This window comes from Trachurus trachurus, assembly GCF_905171665.1.
Source record: "Trachurus trachurus genome assembly, chromosome: 19".
In the NCBI taxonomy this organism is placed as follows: Eukaryota; Metazoa; Chordata; class Actinopteri; order Carangiformes; family Carangidae; genus Trachurus; species Trachurus trachurus.
In genome coordinates, this window is record NC_139913.1 from 25,036,675 (window position 1) to 25,056,231 (window position 19,557).

General features: G+C 41.7%; 2 protein-coding genes across 2 annotated transcripts; both read left to right on the forward strand.

Annotated features, from left to right (window-relative positions):
- Nucleotides 1–1,291: 1,291 nt before the first annotated feature.
- LOC311002785 (putative phosphatase phospho1) lies at nucleotides 1,292–6,835 on the forward strand. The gene is made up of 2 exons (XM_083994293.1): nucleotides 1,292–1,390; nucleotides 3,568–6,835. The coding sequence occupies exon 2, from the start codon at nucleotides 3,595–3,597 to the stop codon at nucleotides 4,381–4,383; it is 789 nt and encodes a 262-aa protein (XP_083850419.1). The 5' UTR covers nucleotides 1,292–1,390; nucleotides 3,568–3,594; the 3' UTR covers nucleotides 4,384–6,835.
- Nucleotides 6,836–16,730: 9,895 nt separating this feature from the next.
- LOC311002570 (gap junction gamma-1 protein-like) lies at nucleotides 16,731–18,911 on the forward strand (the record flags this gene model as incomplete). The annotated part of the gene is made up of 2 exons (XM_083993974.1): nucleotides 16,731–17,240; nucleotides 18,051–18,911. The coding sequence occupies 2 exons, from the start codon at nucleotides 16,731–16,733 to the stop codon at nucleotides 18,909–18,911; spliced, it is 1,371 nt and encodes a 456-aa protein (XP_083850100.1).
- Nucleotides 18,912–19,557: the final 646 nt, after the last annotated feature.

Here is a 19,557-nt window from a genome sequence, read left to right on the forward strand (position 1 = left end):
TTTTTTGGGCCAAAAAAGCTTTCAAGAAATCCAGAGAGCTTTTTATTCTTTGCGTTTTTCAAATCTTAAACTCCATTTTAAGCTGCTCATCCCTCCTTTTACTGGCTAATTTGAAACCTTATCTTTGATGTTTGCATCTAGGGCAATAGTAGCACACTTATATAGCATGACATGTAAAGGTCTGAAGTACAGATGCCATAAAATATAAACTCTTAATTGCACAAGTGACGCAGACATACAGTAGCTTCAGGCCTAATAAACTTGGATCCATGTGTAGCTGCTCTCCACCCTTCAACATGTTGTAACTACACATCCAGTCAAGTTAAAGACCCATCTCCACAAAAACTAACCAAAAATCAAAGAAATGGAAACTTTATGAATCTATATTCAATTAATTTACTGTACAAATGATATCAGAATATTGTTACTAAGTCAGGTCAGGGGCACTAAACACCTGACCTGATATGAACATATGTGTTTATAAAGGGTGGGGAGGCTGAGATGTTCTGATGAAGTAACCCTATCAGCAGAATGTAAAGCTAGACGTTTATCTGAGTCTCTCCAGCCCTTTGTACACCGGATACTTGAGAAATTAGAAGATGCCCTTTGTTTAACCCTCAGCTGTCTGGAGTGAATAATGATCCTGTAACATGTAGCTGCTGCTGGCTGCGGCTGAAAGATATGTAGTCATGTATTTTTAGATAGGCTACACATTTCCAGCATCAGGCCAAGTGACCCAAATACAGAAAGTTTGATTCTTATTTAGTAGGTCTGTCAATACTATTGTTGTCAGATTAAAATGCACTTGTATGCTATATCCAGCACTGCGCATTAAAGTTACATGACTGGTATTGAACACCAGCAGAAGTGGAGAAGCCTTTTTCTTCCAAGGTGAAAGAGTTATAATAGCCTACCAAAATTTTTTTTTTTTTTTAGAATTACATTACGTTATTAATAGCTTATATACAGTTTAATGATGACTTCAACATATTTAACAATGTTAAAATTGAATAAACTTTAATGATGTAGTCCTAATTCAAATACAATAGATTAAGTGTTCATTTGTATTGTGAAATGTGGTATAGGCTAATCATTTTGCAGTAGAGCTCTACCGGATATTATAACACTGTTAAATAAATAGACTTGTAATGTTAAGATCCGTAATATATTTTCATTGCGACAGCTACTGTGATTTTCTTGGCGCTTTTACTTTGAAAGGACGAGGCGGATGTAGCGTGTTTTCTCCGTTCACCTTGACGCAGCGGCTTTAAATGGGAAAACCCTGTGTGCAGCCGAGGGAGTCTCCTTTAAAACATCTTAATGCTGACTGGGCTGCGGTCGCCGGAGCCGGGCACATAGCCTACTATCCCCGCTCATATGCTGACGACCGGTAGGCCTGTTCTTCTGCCTCAACCCCACTCCCTTCCTTCCCTGTGTGTGTGTGTGTGTGTTTGTTGTTTACGCTATGTGTGTTTAGTGTGTATGAACGGGCTGTTTAATCTTTGGCGCTGGGACGTACAGTAGCCTATACCCGGCCAGTAGCCTCTATACCCGGCCAGCAGCCTCTATACCCGGCCAGCCCAACGACTCCTGACAGCGCCGCGCGGATGACTTTGAGTGGTAACCTCTCGCGCAAGAATAGCTCTCCCGGGTTAAAATTAGAGCGCTTTAGTCCGGGAATATGTGCGGATGATGGTGAAGACACCGTAGGAGACCGTAGGAGACCGCAGGCGCACAATGCGTCCGTGCAGCCACAGCCAGACTGCAGGTTACAGGACGTTCAGAGACCGGCTGCTCCACTGTCACTGACAAACACAGTGGGTGATGTGGGCTTTACATTTCATCATGCTCACGCAGGCCGAGCCTCCTGCAGATTACTGGATACTAAACAAACACACAGGAGCTTAACTATTCAGATGAAATGGTGAATGGTGAATGTTTTTTCTTTGGTATATTCTTCTTCCAGGGTGAGGTGAGCGGTGTGTAGATGTAAGTTAGGCTAGACAGTCTGCATTCACAGGCTGATCTGGTGTCAGTATCTGAGCCTTGTCAGGGCAGCTCCCTCCTCTCTGATCAGGCCCATGAAGATAAATGAGTGCAGTTTTCTTATCAAACTTATCCACCTGGTGTGTCGGACCCATAACAGTGGTGTCAGGTGGAAGTGGCTGGACTCAGACAGTTATTTAATTATCCCAAAGTGCAAATGATCACCAAAGTAAATCAAAGAATGCCAGTGGAGTAGGCTACTAGTGCTTATTTACTAGTGATACATAAATACAAAGTAAATGTGGCATTTCCTTGAATTTGAGGAAGCTACTTTATATGCTTATTGTCATATTGTAATTATGTGTTTTGTATGTAAACACTAGTAACTAAGGTAACAGTGATGTTTTGAATAAAAATAGATTAACAAAATGAGATGTAGGCTACAGTATGATTATTGACAGGCTTTACATTAAATAGACTAGAAACAATAATGGAAACTGCACTTGAGGCTTCCACACTGTCAAGCCAAGATGTGGTATCTATAATATCTTAATCTAATTTATTCAATTGAGTTAGTTTAGTAAGACCATCTGTTATCCTACAATTAAATGTAGACTATTCATTCAAACTATCCTGATAAACTATGCTAAGCTAAGTTGGTCAGTGGTCGGGGTCAACAACTTATCACGTAATTGATTTTCCAGGTAGTTTTTCCTCTGTTTTCTAGTTTCCTGTTTTATTTTTTAAAACTATTTCATATTGTACGTTATTTTTGTAAGTAAAACAGATGTTAATGTCCAAAACTCTTAATATTATGGACTAAACTCAGTGTAGTGGGATTTTTAAAAAGTGCAAATATTCCTACAAAATTTGTTGGAGTAGAAGTTTAGAGTAGCATAAAGTCAAATCCCTGAAACATCCTCATGTAGATTGTCCAATCAGTGTGGACAGATTTGCTTTTTACATCCCGCCACAGCTGGTTTGACATCGCTGCTCATGTTTGTTCCACTTATGGTAAAAGTATGCTGTGACATAACAGCCCCCCTCTTCACTCAAGTTACAACACGTGTGCAACAGTGGAAGCCTTGTGCTCCAAATATATATTGACTATGTTAATATTGAATTGGCACAGGTCTGAGACATAGGTTTGTTTTCTCCTCAGTGTCTCTGTAGAGAAGTGCTACAAGTGTAGGGTGTGTCAATTTGGGTGACTAAGGGCTGGCTTGTTTCATTGTGTAATGAGGTTCCTGTTAATGTGTTTTTTTCCCACTAAGTGTAATGAGCTTCCTGTTTACATGTTGCTTTTATATCATTTAAACTTAGCTCCGCCCCTTTTCCTATTGTAAACTTTTATCTCCTTGTAGCTTACAACCTGATTAATAGTATTTTTACATTTTGTTCCCTCAGCCCATGAGTGTTTCTGTGTAGTTTAATTCAGCAGCGTAGCAGTGTACATGTTGGCTTTCCTGGCATCCTTCCAGTCACATATTATTTTTAGAGTGGGCTGCAATAAAAAACAACTGTGCTATTCTGAATCCCCCCCAAAAAGCCTTACTGACGGAGTTTTATTCCTTTTCTTAGAAAGGGACCACTCAGTATTTTCTACAGATGCCAAAGATGACGGCTCCATCAGGCCCAGCCCGTGCAGCGCCACAGGAGCAGCGCTTCCTGGTGCTGTTTGACTTTGATGAGACCATCATCAACGAGAGCAGTGACGATGCTGTGGTGCGCGCTCTGCCGGGCCAGCGGCTTCCCGATTGGCTGAAGAACAGCTACAGGGAGGGGCATTACAACGAGCACATGCAGAAGGTGTTGGCCTACATGGCGGAGGAGGGCGTGTCGAAGGACTCCATCCAGTCAGCAGTGGAGAAGATCCCTCCCACGCCCGGCCTGCTGCACCTGCTCCAGTACCTGCAGAGCCACCAGGAGGATTTTGAGATGGTGGTGGTCTCGGACGCCAACGTGTACTTCATTGAGACCTGGCTGAAGCGCGCCGGGGTGCATCACCTTTTCCGGAAGATCTTCACAAACCCGGCCAGTTTCGATGCGTCCGGCCGCCTCGTGCTGCTCCCTTTCCACTCCCACTCGTGCTCCCGTTGTCCTGACAACATGTGCAAGCAGGCGATCCTTAGGGAGTATCTGGCGGGGCGGCAAAAGGAGCGTGGTGGTGCGTCCTTCCAGAGGGTCTTCTATATTGGAGACGGGGCCAACGACGTGTGTCCCTCCCTGGCTCTGGGACCCAGGGACACGGCCTTCCCCAGGACCGACTTCCCCATGCACAGGCTGCTGCTGGGGATGCAGCAGGCCCAGGAAGCCATGTTCAAAGCAAATGTAGTTCCTTGGGCCAGTGGCGAGGACATTGTGCACAGCCTGAAGAAAATAACAAAGGAGAGATGAGATGTGTGTATTTGTGTGTGTGAATGTGTGTGTGTGTGTGAGAGAGAGAGAGAGTGAAAGGGGCGAATATAACAAAAGTGCACCAAGGTCCAGCAGGTATGCATGATTTCACATTAGCCACACTTGTTATAACTTACAAAGATTAAGACAAATAGTGTGAATCTGAATCTAATGTTTTAAAGGAATGGTTTGACATTTTGGGAGATTAGAGATTTAGAGATTTGCACTCTTGCTGAGAGGTAGATGAGACGATTGAGGCTTCACACAAAGACTAAAAACAGGAGGAAACACTGAACCTGACCAGTCTACAGGTAACACAATCCACCTGTAAAGCTCACTCACATCCAGACTATAAAGTCCTAATTCTGGTGAACAAATGCTACACTAAACTAAGTGGCAGTGTATTTTGCGTCCAGATAAGAGAGCGCTCTCCTCCTGTGAGTGTCAGCAAGAAAGTTTATGAGGAATATTTTCAAATATACAGTATATTTGTCTAAGTATAGAGAATAATGTAATTAATGAGTATTAAGTGTGTATGCAGTATTAAGCAGTAGTGCAGTATGCAGGACAGGACTTCAAGTTGAAATGTAATGAAAATGCAAATAAATAAGCTCAGTAGATATGATTTTGAGGCTCAGTAATGAAGATATGCAGTATTTAATGATGCACTAAGTTTTAATCAAGATGCTAAATGTCTTCTCAACCAAAATGATGTCTTGTTTGCTCTGGAGTGGAACTCAATCCAATGCACTCAGCTCATTTAACAGAACCATCCACTTGGATGTGAATGTAATTTACTTTACATTTGAACACCTCACGGCATCTGACTTTTTTTTCTTTAGCAATGTTAAATTTTGGGTCACATGTGCAGAGATGACGAGGAACAACTAAGAGATCTGATTAAGAATAACAATGTAAAACTGTTTTTGTGGACTCTGTGTTGAACGGAGGAATTCATCCAAGGCCACGACAAAGGACACACGAGCAGGATCAGGTGTTGTAGCACGATCTGGAACAAAAGACCACACATGTTGTGTCAGGCGGAGACATGGACAGCGTGGAGCGGGGATAGGGTGACGGAGAGAGAGACACACAGGCTCACTACCTGTGCATTCTCCACCATTTCTTACTGATACCTAATCTAGGGCTTGATTATGCAGCCGTAATCTACACCAGCATGTGATCCAAAGGGAGCACTGTAGCCATATGTCTGCACTTTGCCCTCACTGTTAAACCCTCTGTCTCTGAACAATGAAATGAAGTGTGATGAGATTTACCAACTGAAGATGATGATGAATGATCAAACTCTGCATGTAGTTAGTGTCACTTAATCCTATTCTAATGAATATTTGCATTGAACAATAGTGTTGACAAAACGTTGAGGGAGATTTCTGTTTTCTAAAAAGTCAGATATCTTCCTTGTGTTTGAAGGTATTTCCAGTTAAATTACGGTGTTGTGACAAGACGGTGTTGGCGTCAGCCTCTGGTGTATTTGCTTAATTAACTCAACATGCAACCTCATTTTTGCCTCACTAAATTCATGACAGGGACTGGGAAATGTGTTTAAAAATACATATTGCAGAATAGCACTTAAATTCACTGAATCTGTTTTTTTAGCATTTTATTATGTTCAAATTCAGGGACGAGTGGAATATTGTGTTGCAGGGTCCTACTGTTGTTTTTCCATCATGTTTACAATAAGCAGTCTAAATTCCTACATACATATATACTGTGTATTTGTTGATTTGTGCAGCCTGTCCAAGGTTCACTGATACTGATTTTGTCAAATGACTTCAGGCCAGAGGCAGTAGAAATAACGGAGTGTATATTTGTACTCATTTTGTATTTTTAATATCCATTTGCTCATTACTGAAATACTTCTGCCTTGAAAAACAACTGAATGCTGTGGAAGTGCTGGAGATTTCCTCAAACCAGTGTTTTAATTTCTCAGGGAGTAGAAAAGAAAGTGTAAACAAGCAAACATATTCCTAATAATAAATAATAATAGCTATATTTATGGAGATGTGTTAAGTTGCACTTTCAGATTTGCTGCTCTAATTTGCTGCATTTGGAGCTTGGCCCTGAAATTCTTTGTGATTTAAACCTAATCCGTTCATGCTTTGTGATTGGAGACTAAAGTCCTGTGAGCTTTAGCCTTTCTGATGTTAGAACTATTCAATCTGTAACAACAGGTACTGCAGTTTATGTCTGTGTACTAATGAGACTTCCATTGAGTTTGTGCAATAATTCAATGATATATACTTGACATGATGGTGACGAGATTCAAGATGAAACAGGAAGAGAAACTTGACATTTACAGGGATGTGAAAAGACGCTACATTCTCAAACTACAGAGTTTTTAATATGATTTTAAAAACTAATGTCACAACAACCAAATAAAACGATGCGTTGCTAGGACTAATGAGCTGACTTTTTTGTGGTTTGCTGTCTCTTCTGGTGAATGTACTTTCAATCAAAACTACCAGTATGTGTGTAATGCATCGTAACAGGAATATAAAGCCATTATCTGATTCATCTGGTTTGGTTGTGTACTTCATAACTGTGAGGCCTTCTCACAGTTATATCCCTGAGGGGTCATCATTAACAACATAAAAAAACACCTGTATACATACACGCACGCACACACACGCACACACACACACACACATATACTGTATGTACTGTATACTATATATACTATTTTAGCAGCTGATTAATCGTCATTGAAGTCATTTTCTACATAAAATTTCTCAAAAACTCCCATGTATAGCTTTTCATTTGTGAATATTCTCTGCTTTTGTCGCTCTATTTGGACTTGAATTGACATTCTTCCATCATTTTGTGCAATTTTATGAACAAATGATGAATCAGTTTGAATTGAGCGGATCAAGTGATATCATCAAGAGAGCCAATTCAAATTTAACGATGTTGTTTTGCAGTGACTTTTTCCAAGGTCAAGTGAGTGAGCTGTCAGTCTATAAAACACCACATGAAAACGGTGCTGTGGGAAAGGGTCGCTGTGCCCTTGAAAACAGTGTGGGATGTGTCAGTGGAGATTGAGTGTTAAGGAGGATGACGACATTAGAAAAGTAAAAAATAGCATATTTTGAAGAGACTGAAGGCGATCAGAGGGATCCAGTTTGGGAAATTAGTCTTGAAAGGAAACAAATGGAGTGATGTATTTGCTGATCTCCGGTCTCTGTTCCAAGTGTGTGAAGAAACAATGTCAGTCCAGTGTCATGAAAACAAGATGGTGGAGTTATTTAGGGGAAGTGTCAGTGAGCATGTAATCCTTCGTCTCAAAGTAGGTGACATGTTGATTTAGCAGCAGAGGCAGAAGTAGAGGAGGGAGGGCAGAGGAGTCATCCAGGCCACTTTCTCAACTTGCAGGACGTCAGTCAAGTGAAGACAAGAGGAAGAGGATTAGAGGAGAACGGACGAGGGCACAGACAGAAGTGTGGGGGTGGCAGGGTCAGTGGAAAGTCAGTCAGCAAGTACAGCGCCAGGAGAGCAGAGATGGACAGCAGCACTGAGATGTGATGATATGATGATGACTAAATGTGTCACCATGGTGACCAGGGTCGTCACTCACGGGTGGATGCAGACCGCTGGGTGTAGATAGCAGGTCAGATATGGAGTATGATGACCACAACAGGGATTTGGTTCAAACGTTTTCTTTGGTCCTAGGATGAACTGATTAGATTTTGGTGGTCAAAGGTCAAAGGTTAATGTTGCAGTGATGTCACACATTACTGCTGTGGCCTCACAAACATAATATATCCGTGACAGCTTCAAGGAATTTCTTTAGATCTGGTTCAGACATTCACTTGGACCCGAGGGTGGATAGATTTTGAGAATTAGAGGGTGAAAGGTGAAAGGGCAAGGTCACTATGACGTAAAAGAAACATGTTTTTGACCATAACTCATAAATTCATGGACTACGGTAATTAACAGTATAACTCTAGTTTTTAATAACGTCATGACATTTTATATAGTTGACTTCACTATGACATTATAATTTTTCACAAAAAACACTTTCACATATTTCATGTAACTTGGCTGGTTTGTGGTGGTTAGTAATTCTTCTTGCAAAGTATTTCAAGTTTTTTTCACTTCTTTATACCTGTAACACTCCTTTAACTGAGGTGACCCTAACCCAAACATACTCATACTAAGGTTGTAAACTTTGGTGAGATGTCAATGGACATAGATTTTTTGTTGTTGGGTTCACAAGCCCGCTGGGTTCATCTCTTGACCAGAAGGTGGCGCCAAATTTACGTCTCAAAGCTAAATAATGTCCTGCGCTGTGACACATTTATCAGGCCTTGCAATAGTCAGTCATTCAACCCACCAGTGAGATGTGTTACACTTGATTAATTAAAAAAGTAACAAGAGCAGAAGGATCCTCTGGCATAATAATTCTTCTAAGTCTCTTAGACAATATGACAGCAATGGCTCAAAGGCTGTGTGTGCTGTGTGCGTGTGTGTGCTGTGTGTGTGTGTGTGTGTGTGTGCGTGTGTGCATGCTGTGCTCCATGTCATTGTGCGTGTCTGAGACGCTGCTGAAGTCAGCCAAGTTATGTGTTGATTCAGCTTCTTGACTTGCAGAGAGTTGAGTCCATTTTGTGTCCATTTAGCCTGCTGTAACCTGCGTCCCTTTACATGGCCTCCTGCTGCTCCTCCTTCTCCTCCTCCTCCTCCTCCTCCTTCTTCCTCTTCTTCTTTGGCCACTGTCAGATCAGATAAAACACATTCCAGACGTCTTGCATTCAATCTCTTCAACATTGTTCTCTCTCTACATCTGATTGTGTCTCTTTGATTTATTTATTCTGTCACCCCCCCCCCCCCCCCCCCCCTCCCCCCCGGTGCCTCCATGTCACTGTTGTCGACCATCATATTTTCTGTTGTCAGTCCAGCACCCATAATAATAGTGTCACTGACTTGACTGTAAGCTGACTGTACAAAACACTTCTAGTCCTCTCTCTCTCTCACGCTGCCTTTATAATGTATCGTCCTCCGCTTCTTCTTTTCCCAATACGACTTCGCCATCACTCTCTGGAAAACCTCTCTATTAGCTGTTGCAACTCTCAGCTCGATTGATCGTACCAGCATTGATTCTTCAATTTAGGTCATATTGGGGCTGACATTGTAAAGCAAAGAGTACATGCTGTGTCTATTATGTATAAATAGGCAAAAGATAACTTGCTGCCCAACCCAATTTCCAATGACCTCTGGAGGTAAGTGAGCGGATAGAAAACCCAATTAGCACGAGAACGATGACGAATCGTATTTGAGGATCTCCAACTCGTCAATGATGGCCTCGCTGCGTCTTGTTGCACCTGACGCAGCCCTTCCCCCTCCAGTTACAGTGAGACACTCAACTGTTGAAATGCTTTAAATTGCCAGCGCCATCCGATGATTGCTTTTATGGATAACCTCATTGATTTTTCTCCATTCAATTACGCCTTCCGAGGTGAAAGATAACTCAGTTAAGGGACTTGATGCTTGTAAGAGGTCACTCTGAATTAGGATGTGTGCGCTTCCTATGCCAAAATGCTATCAGGCTGATTAGGGATGTGAGTGTTTCCAACCCTCTGCTCTGTGCTCGATTCTTCTGCTGATAGTGTTGGGAATACAATGCCAGACAAAAGTCGAGCTAAATAGCTCTGAGCTGCCGCGCTCCCTGTAAGAAACAGTCAGTTAGCAACAGATGGAGAGGAAAGGAAAGAGGGAAGTGTGGGCTGCATGTGTGAGCTAACATTTGTTCAACGTCCTTGAGATGAACAGTGGAGATTTTTCTTCAGCAACTGGGGAAAAAAAACAATGTGTGAATTGTATTGGCATGTCCTTGAATATGTTTAATATCACGATGAAACCTCACTGTGACGTAAGAATCTCTTGTGTATTCATTAGTTATCTGCTGAAGCTGTAGCAGCGTGAAGGAAACTGAACACACTGTGGGATTAAAGGGCTACATGCATTGCAAGTTAAATTATTACAGTGATAACTAGGCCTATCTTAAAATCTTCACAATGATTCCTAGACATGGATTTCCAAAGTGCAACCAAACTGTGTTTTTCATTGGGGCCACCACGTAAACTGTCCCCATCTTTTTAAACATTAAAGCAGAAGTAAGTGGTCCGGTCGTTTTGGCTAATGCTGCGTTCCAGGCAGGCTTTTGAAATCGTAAATTACAGCTTCAAGTCACAACTTACGACTCTGTAGCGTTTCAGGCAACCCACTCGTGTTTTTCCGACCTGTTTTACCGGTGAAAGTCACTATAACGGCCACTCGTAACTTCCGACCGGTGAACTCGTACCAGATCGAACTGGTACGACTTCACGGTCGGAAAAATACGAGTTTCCTTGAACGCACCATAACAGTCCTCGTCCCTACGTCGCCACATTCACGGCGTTCCTTGGCTGCACACACAGCCCTGCATGCCGTTCTCTCTCCTCATTGGATAAAAACTGTAGGATACGATAAATGTTTTCTCTTCGGCTCAGAGCAGAGCAGAGGGACTGAGAGACCCGTGTTTCAGTCCAAACACTCTATGTAAGTGATTGCTGTCGGAAGATATAACTATTTAAGACTTATATTAACACAAATATATCACTCACTTCTGCTTTAAATGACCTGATACAGCTTCCTTTTTTCACCTCTTTGTCTAAAATGTGTGTTTTTTGTTGAGTGCATTTCATGGTGATAGGAGGGAATAGTTCCTGACAAATCTGGTTTTACAAATCCGCAATTTGTGTCCAAATAGCCTGATGGAAGAAGGTGAAACAAACTGTTGCTGTTTGTTCAGTCTGACGCTCAGTCTAAATAAAACAATGTGGTCAATACACAGTCTTTGCCCTTTGCATGAAACTCTGACTCACAACTCAACTCCACCAGAAGGAAACCAGAAGAAACCAGATACCTCAGCGGTCAAAACATTAAGATACAGATTACTGACATGTTAAACAACACATTTTTGACACGCTCTGCTATCTAACTATAATCTCGTCACATCTATAATAAAGCAGCCATGTGCAACCACCATGTCTGTGTGGATGCCATTTGTTTGTGTGAATGTCAATGTTTTTTGTTTTTTTTGTCACTGCAATCTTCCACATGATGAAAGACAAAGAAAAAGTCAAGATAACCTGTGAATGTATGTGTGTACAGAACGACACAACATGCCTGTGGCACATTTTATACAGAACAGAAGAACTGGTATTTCCAAACATGAAGACTTGTTTGAAAGGTGACACTGATTGTAGTTTCACTGAGCACATTCATGTATTGTAGATTTGTAAATAGATTAAATTAGATTTAAGCAGGAAAGGAGTTACTCTTAGTAATAAGGAAAATGCCTCATGATGCTCAACTTGGTCTCTCTCTCTCTCTCTCTCTCTCTCTCTCTCTCTCACACACACACACACACACACACACACACACACACACACACACACACACACACACACACACACACACACACACACACACACACACACACACACACACACACACAAACTCCTCCTTGCCCTGCACCAGCCACACTTCAGTCCTCCTCTCTCTCTCTCACACATCCACCTCTCTCAGTCACTACAGTCCAGTTCAGTCTCTGAGCGATTCAATTCAAATTGAACGCACCAATTATTGAAAACTTCGGACACCTAAAACTAAAAAACAAACAAACAAACATACATACTTATTTGAACCGTGAAGGAACAATACTGTAACGTTAGTGTTTCAGGTGTATGAGGCGATGAGGACTTTACCTCGTGGTTGTTGCCGGTTGACTGGTGAAGTCTGTGGGTGAGACGAGACGAGCTCCACCTGGACGTCAGGATGCTGCTGCTGCTGTGGTGAGGTAGGCAGGTTTATTTATATATTTTATATCAGTAAAACGTAACTTTAGCGAATATTTAGTAAAGGAAAAATAATTATAATGTTGTAAGGAAGGGGTCTAGTACTAGAAACACGTCGAGATTTATCTGTTTCCTTTCAGTTAGAGTGTTTTTTTGCTGTTAGCTTAGCTGTTAGCATGTTAACCACAACAAACGGTTTGTTACCTTACAGTCATTAACCTGCATGTCAACGTTTTCAGGTGTTTTTTTTTTTTATAAGATTATTAAAGCTATTGTAACATGACATATGCACTTAATATTAGCTGGTAGGATTTTATCAAGTATGATAAAGCAATTTCATCAAAGTTAAGTTTTTTTTTAAAGCTAAAATTAGTTACCTTAATGTTGTTAGCTCAATGCTCCAGTTGTAGTTTTCTGTGTTCATGGGCGGGGCTGCTTTGTTCAATTTATATTACTCGGTTTACTGTAATTAATCGTTTATCTAATTAAATGTTTTCAAATTTGCAAAAGCAAAGAATCAATATGAATATATATGTAGTATATGTATTTATCAACAAAATTGCCAACATTATTCTTCTGTGAAATGAATTAGCTAGTCTGCAGAATTCCCTTAATCATATATTATATTACGTAATTTTCAGTATGTTTTCAGCACTAAGTGAGAGAAAATGTAAAGTTATGGGTTTAGGCTTTAATGAAAATATACACAGAGATTGAGAACCTACACAGACATGATGACTGTAAACATTGACATTTAATTAAAAAGCACAGGTTTAATTGGCGCTTGATAATGTTGTCTATAAAAACTGTTTTTGGTGTCCTCTCTCTTTGCTTTGCAGGTTAATTGGGTTTGAAATCTCACCGGATCCTTGTCAGGAAAACAAGGAGGATAAGAAGGATACAACAAGAAAAGGTAATAAGAATAACTTTACTCATAGTGCTGCAAGGATGAATGGTTTAGAGAGTTGTCTTATGTTTTTTTTTTTTTTTTTTTTATCATAGTGGTTAGTTGAAGCAATTGAGAAGAAAGAGAAGTGCTCTCTTCGCTGGAGGCACATGTCAACATCAAATTATGTTGTACTTGTAAGCTGCATCATCTGTGTGTGGTTTGACAGTTTTGAGTGGCTGGATCACAAAGTGACTCCAAAATAACCTGCAGGCCCCATGTCTCCAGGACTTTAGTACTATAGTGTAATGAAAAACACTCAATCTAATGTTTGGGTAATTACACTTGCAATTCTTTTTCATGGCCTTTCTTTCTTCAGGGTGTATCATTATTTTATTCATGGGAGTTGGCCAAGACATGTATGAATTGTTGTGATAGTTTTTTTCTGCCTCTGGTAAAGTCAGACATTTATTCTGCTGGCTACTCTCAATGTTGTTTTAAAATATTTCTCATTTCTCATGCTCATTTTAAATGTTAGCCTATATATTGACTCCATCTTAATCCACTGCATGATAGGGTAAAATGTCCCTGGATCAGCATGTAATAACCACCTCCTATTCCTCTTTTTCCTACCGTCAGCTTTCTGCCGTGCGGTCTGCATCCAATTTGGGGAAAATACTCCACAAATATCGTTCAAGTTAATAGTGGCAAAGTGTTTCATACTTGCAAGATAGCATTTGGGTTGATCATCACCCAAACAGCTTTGAAGGAAAACACAACCCTTCATATTCACAGTGTGACGCCTACTGAGATAGGCATGTACAAGGGTGGTTGCTCTTTTAACTTACACTCCTCAAATAGTTCTTTTACTGGCACTGTAGGAAACTGGAGGCTGTTAGTCTGGGGCTGTGAGACATCTGGAGAAAGTGCAGTGTACCAACATCAGGCATGCAATGTGGCACTGACAGCAACCCGGCTATGGAGATGTTCGTGCATTTTGTGAATTTCATGCAAAAACACACAGTATCTGTGGGGGTTTATTTTCTGGCCCACTTAGCACAGATTTTAGTAGCAGACTCCAAATATTCTGGTTGGTTAATGAAATGCTAGGTGCATCAGAATTAACTGAATAACAATCTAATACCTGCTGTATCTCGTCCTGTAGGCTCCTGACCAGACTATTTTGTCAATGAGTCAGTCGTTCCCTTCATTCTCGATGACCAACAGACCTGAATTTGTGTATATTTTATTTTAAAGGTAATTATTAAACAGTCAATGGAAGGCAATTAAATCTGCTTTATGCCATTGTTGTGCAGCCAACCGTGATAGGCTTTGCTAATGAGCTGAATGAGGGAGCGTTCCCAGTTTCTTGCCATCCGCTAGACTTGTGTGTTTGGGTGGTGATCGCTGTGCTACTGGGTCTCCAAATAGTACGTTACACAACATGGCCAGATGTGCAGTTTTAGAGGGCACGTGATTCTTAATGAGACAGACTGGAATTTTATTTGTCTTTACAGAGTGAGACATGAGGGAAATTGTGTTAGCATCAGCCACACCAGCTTTCATGAAAGTTTTTTTGGATTTGGTCTCAGTGATAAAATGACTCACAGACTGAAACTGAGAGCAGATTAAAAGATAGCTTTGTGATTTAAGCCCTAGACACCAAACAAGCTGTTTCCATAAGTAGCCAAACAGTATGTTAACAGAACTGACCTCACACAGTGGACAGACCATTTTTTAGCCTGTTCCTTTATCACTTGATTTGGTTTACCACGGTCTTTGGCGCCAATGGTTGATGGATATCAAGCGTATTTTGATTATCAAATGCATGGTAATTATGTGAAACAGTGCAGAAGTATGTGGAACCATACACAGACTGAAGCTCAACTCAAGCTCAACAAACTCACATACTCCATCTGTTGGCTAGGGTGCATTTACAGGGTCAAGTTTAACATGAGGTGGTCAAGTTCAGTAGAGGATGAAAAATATTTACAGATTTATACAGCTGAAAATCTAAGGAAGGTGTTCAGTCTGCAGCAGTTCATCCTTTGCCCTTTGCGCTCCATATAACTAGTGAAGCTGCCGCCTAGTGTGCTACTGCTACAGACCACCTCCAGCCCTCTGCCTGCTAATTATAGTTCACAGGACTGACTGTGCTAGCGTGTAGCAGAGCAGCATCAAGACTGAAGTCTCCTTGTTCCATCCATAAACTTTAACCACACTGCTTAATCAGTTTACATGAAGGTAAATACACATATGAATTTGAGGATTAATTAATTGACTTCTTTGTTATACATTTATGTCACATTCATCAGGAATATATTGTGGATACATATATGATTACTGTATGTCTCACATGGATATAAAGAATAAGCAAAGAGCTCACACTTTTGTGAATGGGGGGTGTTGTTTGTAACTACTTCTTTCCATACAGAGTGCTCAGTGTTTACATCATCAGTGTAGTGTGTTAAATTGAAATAAAAAAGTGAAAGATTAAATAAAATAGAACCATGAATCAATTGATGCAATCAATGAATGACTTCACTCATACTTTTAGTAATGAGATGTCCATATTTTTGAAACAACTGGACAGCCAGGTATAGTAATGATCTAATGCAGCGCGCCCCACAATTCTGTCCCACTCTGTCCTCAGTCTGCTTCCTAGATGATCGCACAGGGAGAATATGTAGCTGGTTTGTGTGACGAGTGTGTTACAGAGTTTAATATCAATGTTTACATCAGGCATATTTGTCAGTGCTTTGTTATGTTGTTATGCTAATTAATATATGCTGGGAAACAAGCTTGTAAGTTTAACAAATCCTACAGGAAAGACCAATTTATGTTTAATGAATCAAATATTGTTTTGGTCATAGCAACTGATAATAAATGTGTTTTTCTTTAAGGGGGGCTCCTCTCTCACACTTTGAGAACCCCTGATCTAATGTTAAATGAAAAAACTCAGGGGCGGGCACTCAGTTAACAATAGCAATTATGGTTAGACATTCCATCGTCATCATTTCTCTTCCCTTTGTGTACGATTGCTAACGATGTGTTTAGACATGCGCTGGAGGGGACCGCTATTAAAAGAATCGAGGATAAACGTGTTGTTATTGTGTAGAAATACACAGTTTGATAACCATGTATAGGAAAGACAAAGTGCTTGTCTGCACTGCAGCTCCAATCAGTGCCTCAGTGAACTATGTTTGGTGGTTTGATGGTGTCCGTTTTATATCTGGCAGGACAGCTAAGTGCTGAAGCCTCCAGTGTTAACGCAGGGGGCCAAAAAACCTGAACATGATGAATACAGTAGAATAATGGGTGGTCCATCCATTTATGTGTATAAAACTGTGTGTGTGGGAAAAGATGTATTAAGAGACAGACACAAAAAGACGGATGAATAAATAATGATTTTTCTTTCCATGTATCAGACACAGTGCTTGTAAACTGAACTGGTCTATTTAGTTCCGGGCTGATATTATACATGTCTTTAAATGGTAGAGTATTTTAACCATAGGAGGAAGGTCTAAATGAAGTGTTCTGCTCTCTCCACAGGTGAGTAACAGGAGGTGTATGTTGCCTCTCGCTGTAGTTTCCATGCCACTACCATGAGTTGGAGTTTCCTGACTCGCCTGCTGGAAGAAATCCACAACCACTCCACGTTTGTGGGCAAGATCTGGCTCACCGTCCTCATTGTTTTCCGGATCGTGCTGACCGCCGTGGGAGGGGAATCCATCTACTACGACGAGCAGAGCAAGTTTGTCTGCAACACGGGTCAGCCTGGCTGCGAGAACGTCTGCTACGATGCCTTCGCTCCGCTCTCGCATGTCCGCTTTTGGGTCTTCCAAATCATTCTGGTGGCCACACCTTCGCTCATGTACCTGGGCTACGCCGTCAACAAGATCGCCCGTGCAGAGGAGCACGGAGACAGCGGCGGTGAGGCGAGCGGATTTCCACGGAGGAAAAAGAAGCACTATCTGGCAGGTAGAAAGCAGCACAGGGGCATCGAAGAGGCTGAGGATGACCAGGAGGAAGATCCAATGATCTATGAGATGGCCGAGGTGGAGAGCGACACTGGTGGACCGGCTAAAGGAGGCAGTGGTGATGGGAAAGCAAAGGTTTAACATTATCTACATTTATTACCTTATTTATTATTATGTTGTTTATATACTTATTTTTTTTAATTATCACTTTGCACAGTACAGTCACTTTGGCACTGTGCCTTTTAATTGAATTGTTGAATATTTGTTGTTTGTTGTTGAGGGTGTGTTATTTAGATTAGAATATATCAGTGTGTCTTAGCATTTCTTAGTTTATAGTTTTCTTTTCAGTCAGATTAATGTTGTTGTCCTGTCATGTTTTTAAAGGGATAGTTCAACATTTTGGCAAATTGCCATAATCTCTTTAGTCATAGCAGTAGGTTTGTTACCTTTAATTGTCAATGAAAGTTATTTATAGAACGGCGGAGCAGCTGCTCAGAGCTACGTTACAGAGGCTCATGGGATTTCTTGGTTTCCCTCATCAAACTCATCAGATACACAATCCAACAACTCCACAACGCTCTGGTGGACAAGTTGTGACCTGCACATTCACCACGCTATGAGATAATAACACAACGTTACCAGACAGAGTTGTTTTAGAGGGAAATGCAGAGACTGCTTGCTGAAAAACGGCCCTCGATGGGGACGCGCATCAGTGGTTTTGCATGAATTTACCTCGAAAACAACTCCGTCTCATAACATTACATTATTATCTCATAGTGTGGTGAATGTGCAGGAGTGCAGGAGTTGTTGGATTGTGTATTGATGAGTTTGATGAGGGAAACCAAGAAATCCCATTAACCGACAATTAAAGGTAACGAACCTACTCCAGTGATCTTGTATTATTGTATGTGACAGATAAACTCTCTTAAATCTTGAATCTTGAAGGTGAAGGCACGGCATGACGGGCGTCAGAGGATCAAAGAAGACGGACTGATGCGCATCTATGTGCTCCAGCTCTTGGCCCGCTCGTCACTGGAGGTGGCCTTCCTGTGTGGACAGTACGCCCTGTACGGATTTGCGGTGCCTCCCAGCTACGTGTGCGCAGACCTGCCCTGTCCTCACAGCGTGGACTGCTTTGTGTCACGACCCACTGAGAAAACCATCTTCCTCCTCATCATGTACGCAGTGTCCCTGCTCTGTCTGGCGCTCAATATATGGGAGATGCTTCACCTGGGCATCGGCACCATCTGCGAGATCGTCCGCTCCCGACAGGCGCAGCTCCCCGACGACGAGTTGTACGGACTGACGCAGGGAGAAGAGGTGGTCAAGGAGGTACGACTCAGAGGAGAGGATTACAGCAGCTACGCTTACTCTTGGAATACGCCGTCGGCTCCGCCAGGGTACAACATCGCCATCAAGTCTCTACAGGTATCGACTGGAAACCATGACAAACCACTGCCTGTCACCGACCTCGCTAATGCTAAGATGGCGTGCCGGCAGAACCATGTGAACATCGCCCATGAGGAGCGCCAGCAGTACACCAACAATACCGACAACCTGGGCGTTGGAGATCCGCCCAGAGGCGTTCAGAAAGACACCCGTCAGACTCCGAAAACGCTGGGGGCCGACAATCAGGGCTACAGCCAACTGCAGGAGCAGAGCAACAACCACAGCAAGGCGCACCGCGAGCGTAAACACCGGCAGGCCAACAAACACACCTCCAGCAAGGCGGACGCCGACAGAGGCAGCAGCAGCACCAGTAGCAGCAGCAAATACGGAGTCATAAAAGGCTCCGAGTGGATCTGAAGTGCAGACTGTTCATTAAACAATATGGGATCTCCTTCTCCTTTACATTCACATGAAACGGGGAAAAGGAAGCCACTTAACATTATTTTCAATAATATTCATGCAGTTGAAATAGTACGTGGAAATTAGTGCCAAAAGCCACCATGCTCTGTCTACTAGAAACTCCCCTTTTGATAATAAATAGCACTTGTACAGTGGATATATGACACACGTGGTCTCTAATGCAGAATACTTTGATTACAAATTACGTAAGTATGCAGAGTTCTTTCATAGAGAAAGATTTGATTGTAATCATTCAAAATGAGTAGATAGTTGGTCCAAGAAGAGAAACTACAAACTGTTCATGGCCTCAGTTGGTGCTTTACAGTTTTGCTTCACAGTTTTTAGTATTCAGTATTATGACAACTTGAAATAACATGTTTTGTTAAATGGCTGTTGCTGGAGGTTGTTATTGCTGTCTTTGATTCAGTGCGTGGATATCTAAGTTCTCGCTATAACCCAATGTGCCTTATTTAAACAGTCGAGGAGCTGCTTCCCATTGGTTCTGCATCACTATGGACTGAAAACGGAAGCTAAGTCTCTCTGCATAACCAGGGGTTAAAACACTGAATATGCAAAATTTCAACCCCTCCCCCTCAGACCAGGT

Bases quoted from the DNA above. Each gene is read 5' to 3' on its own strand.
- LOC311002785 (XM_083994293.1), top strand. From the start codon at position 3,595: ATGCCAAAGATGACGGCTCCATCAGGCCCAGCCCGTGCAGCGCCACAG.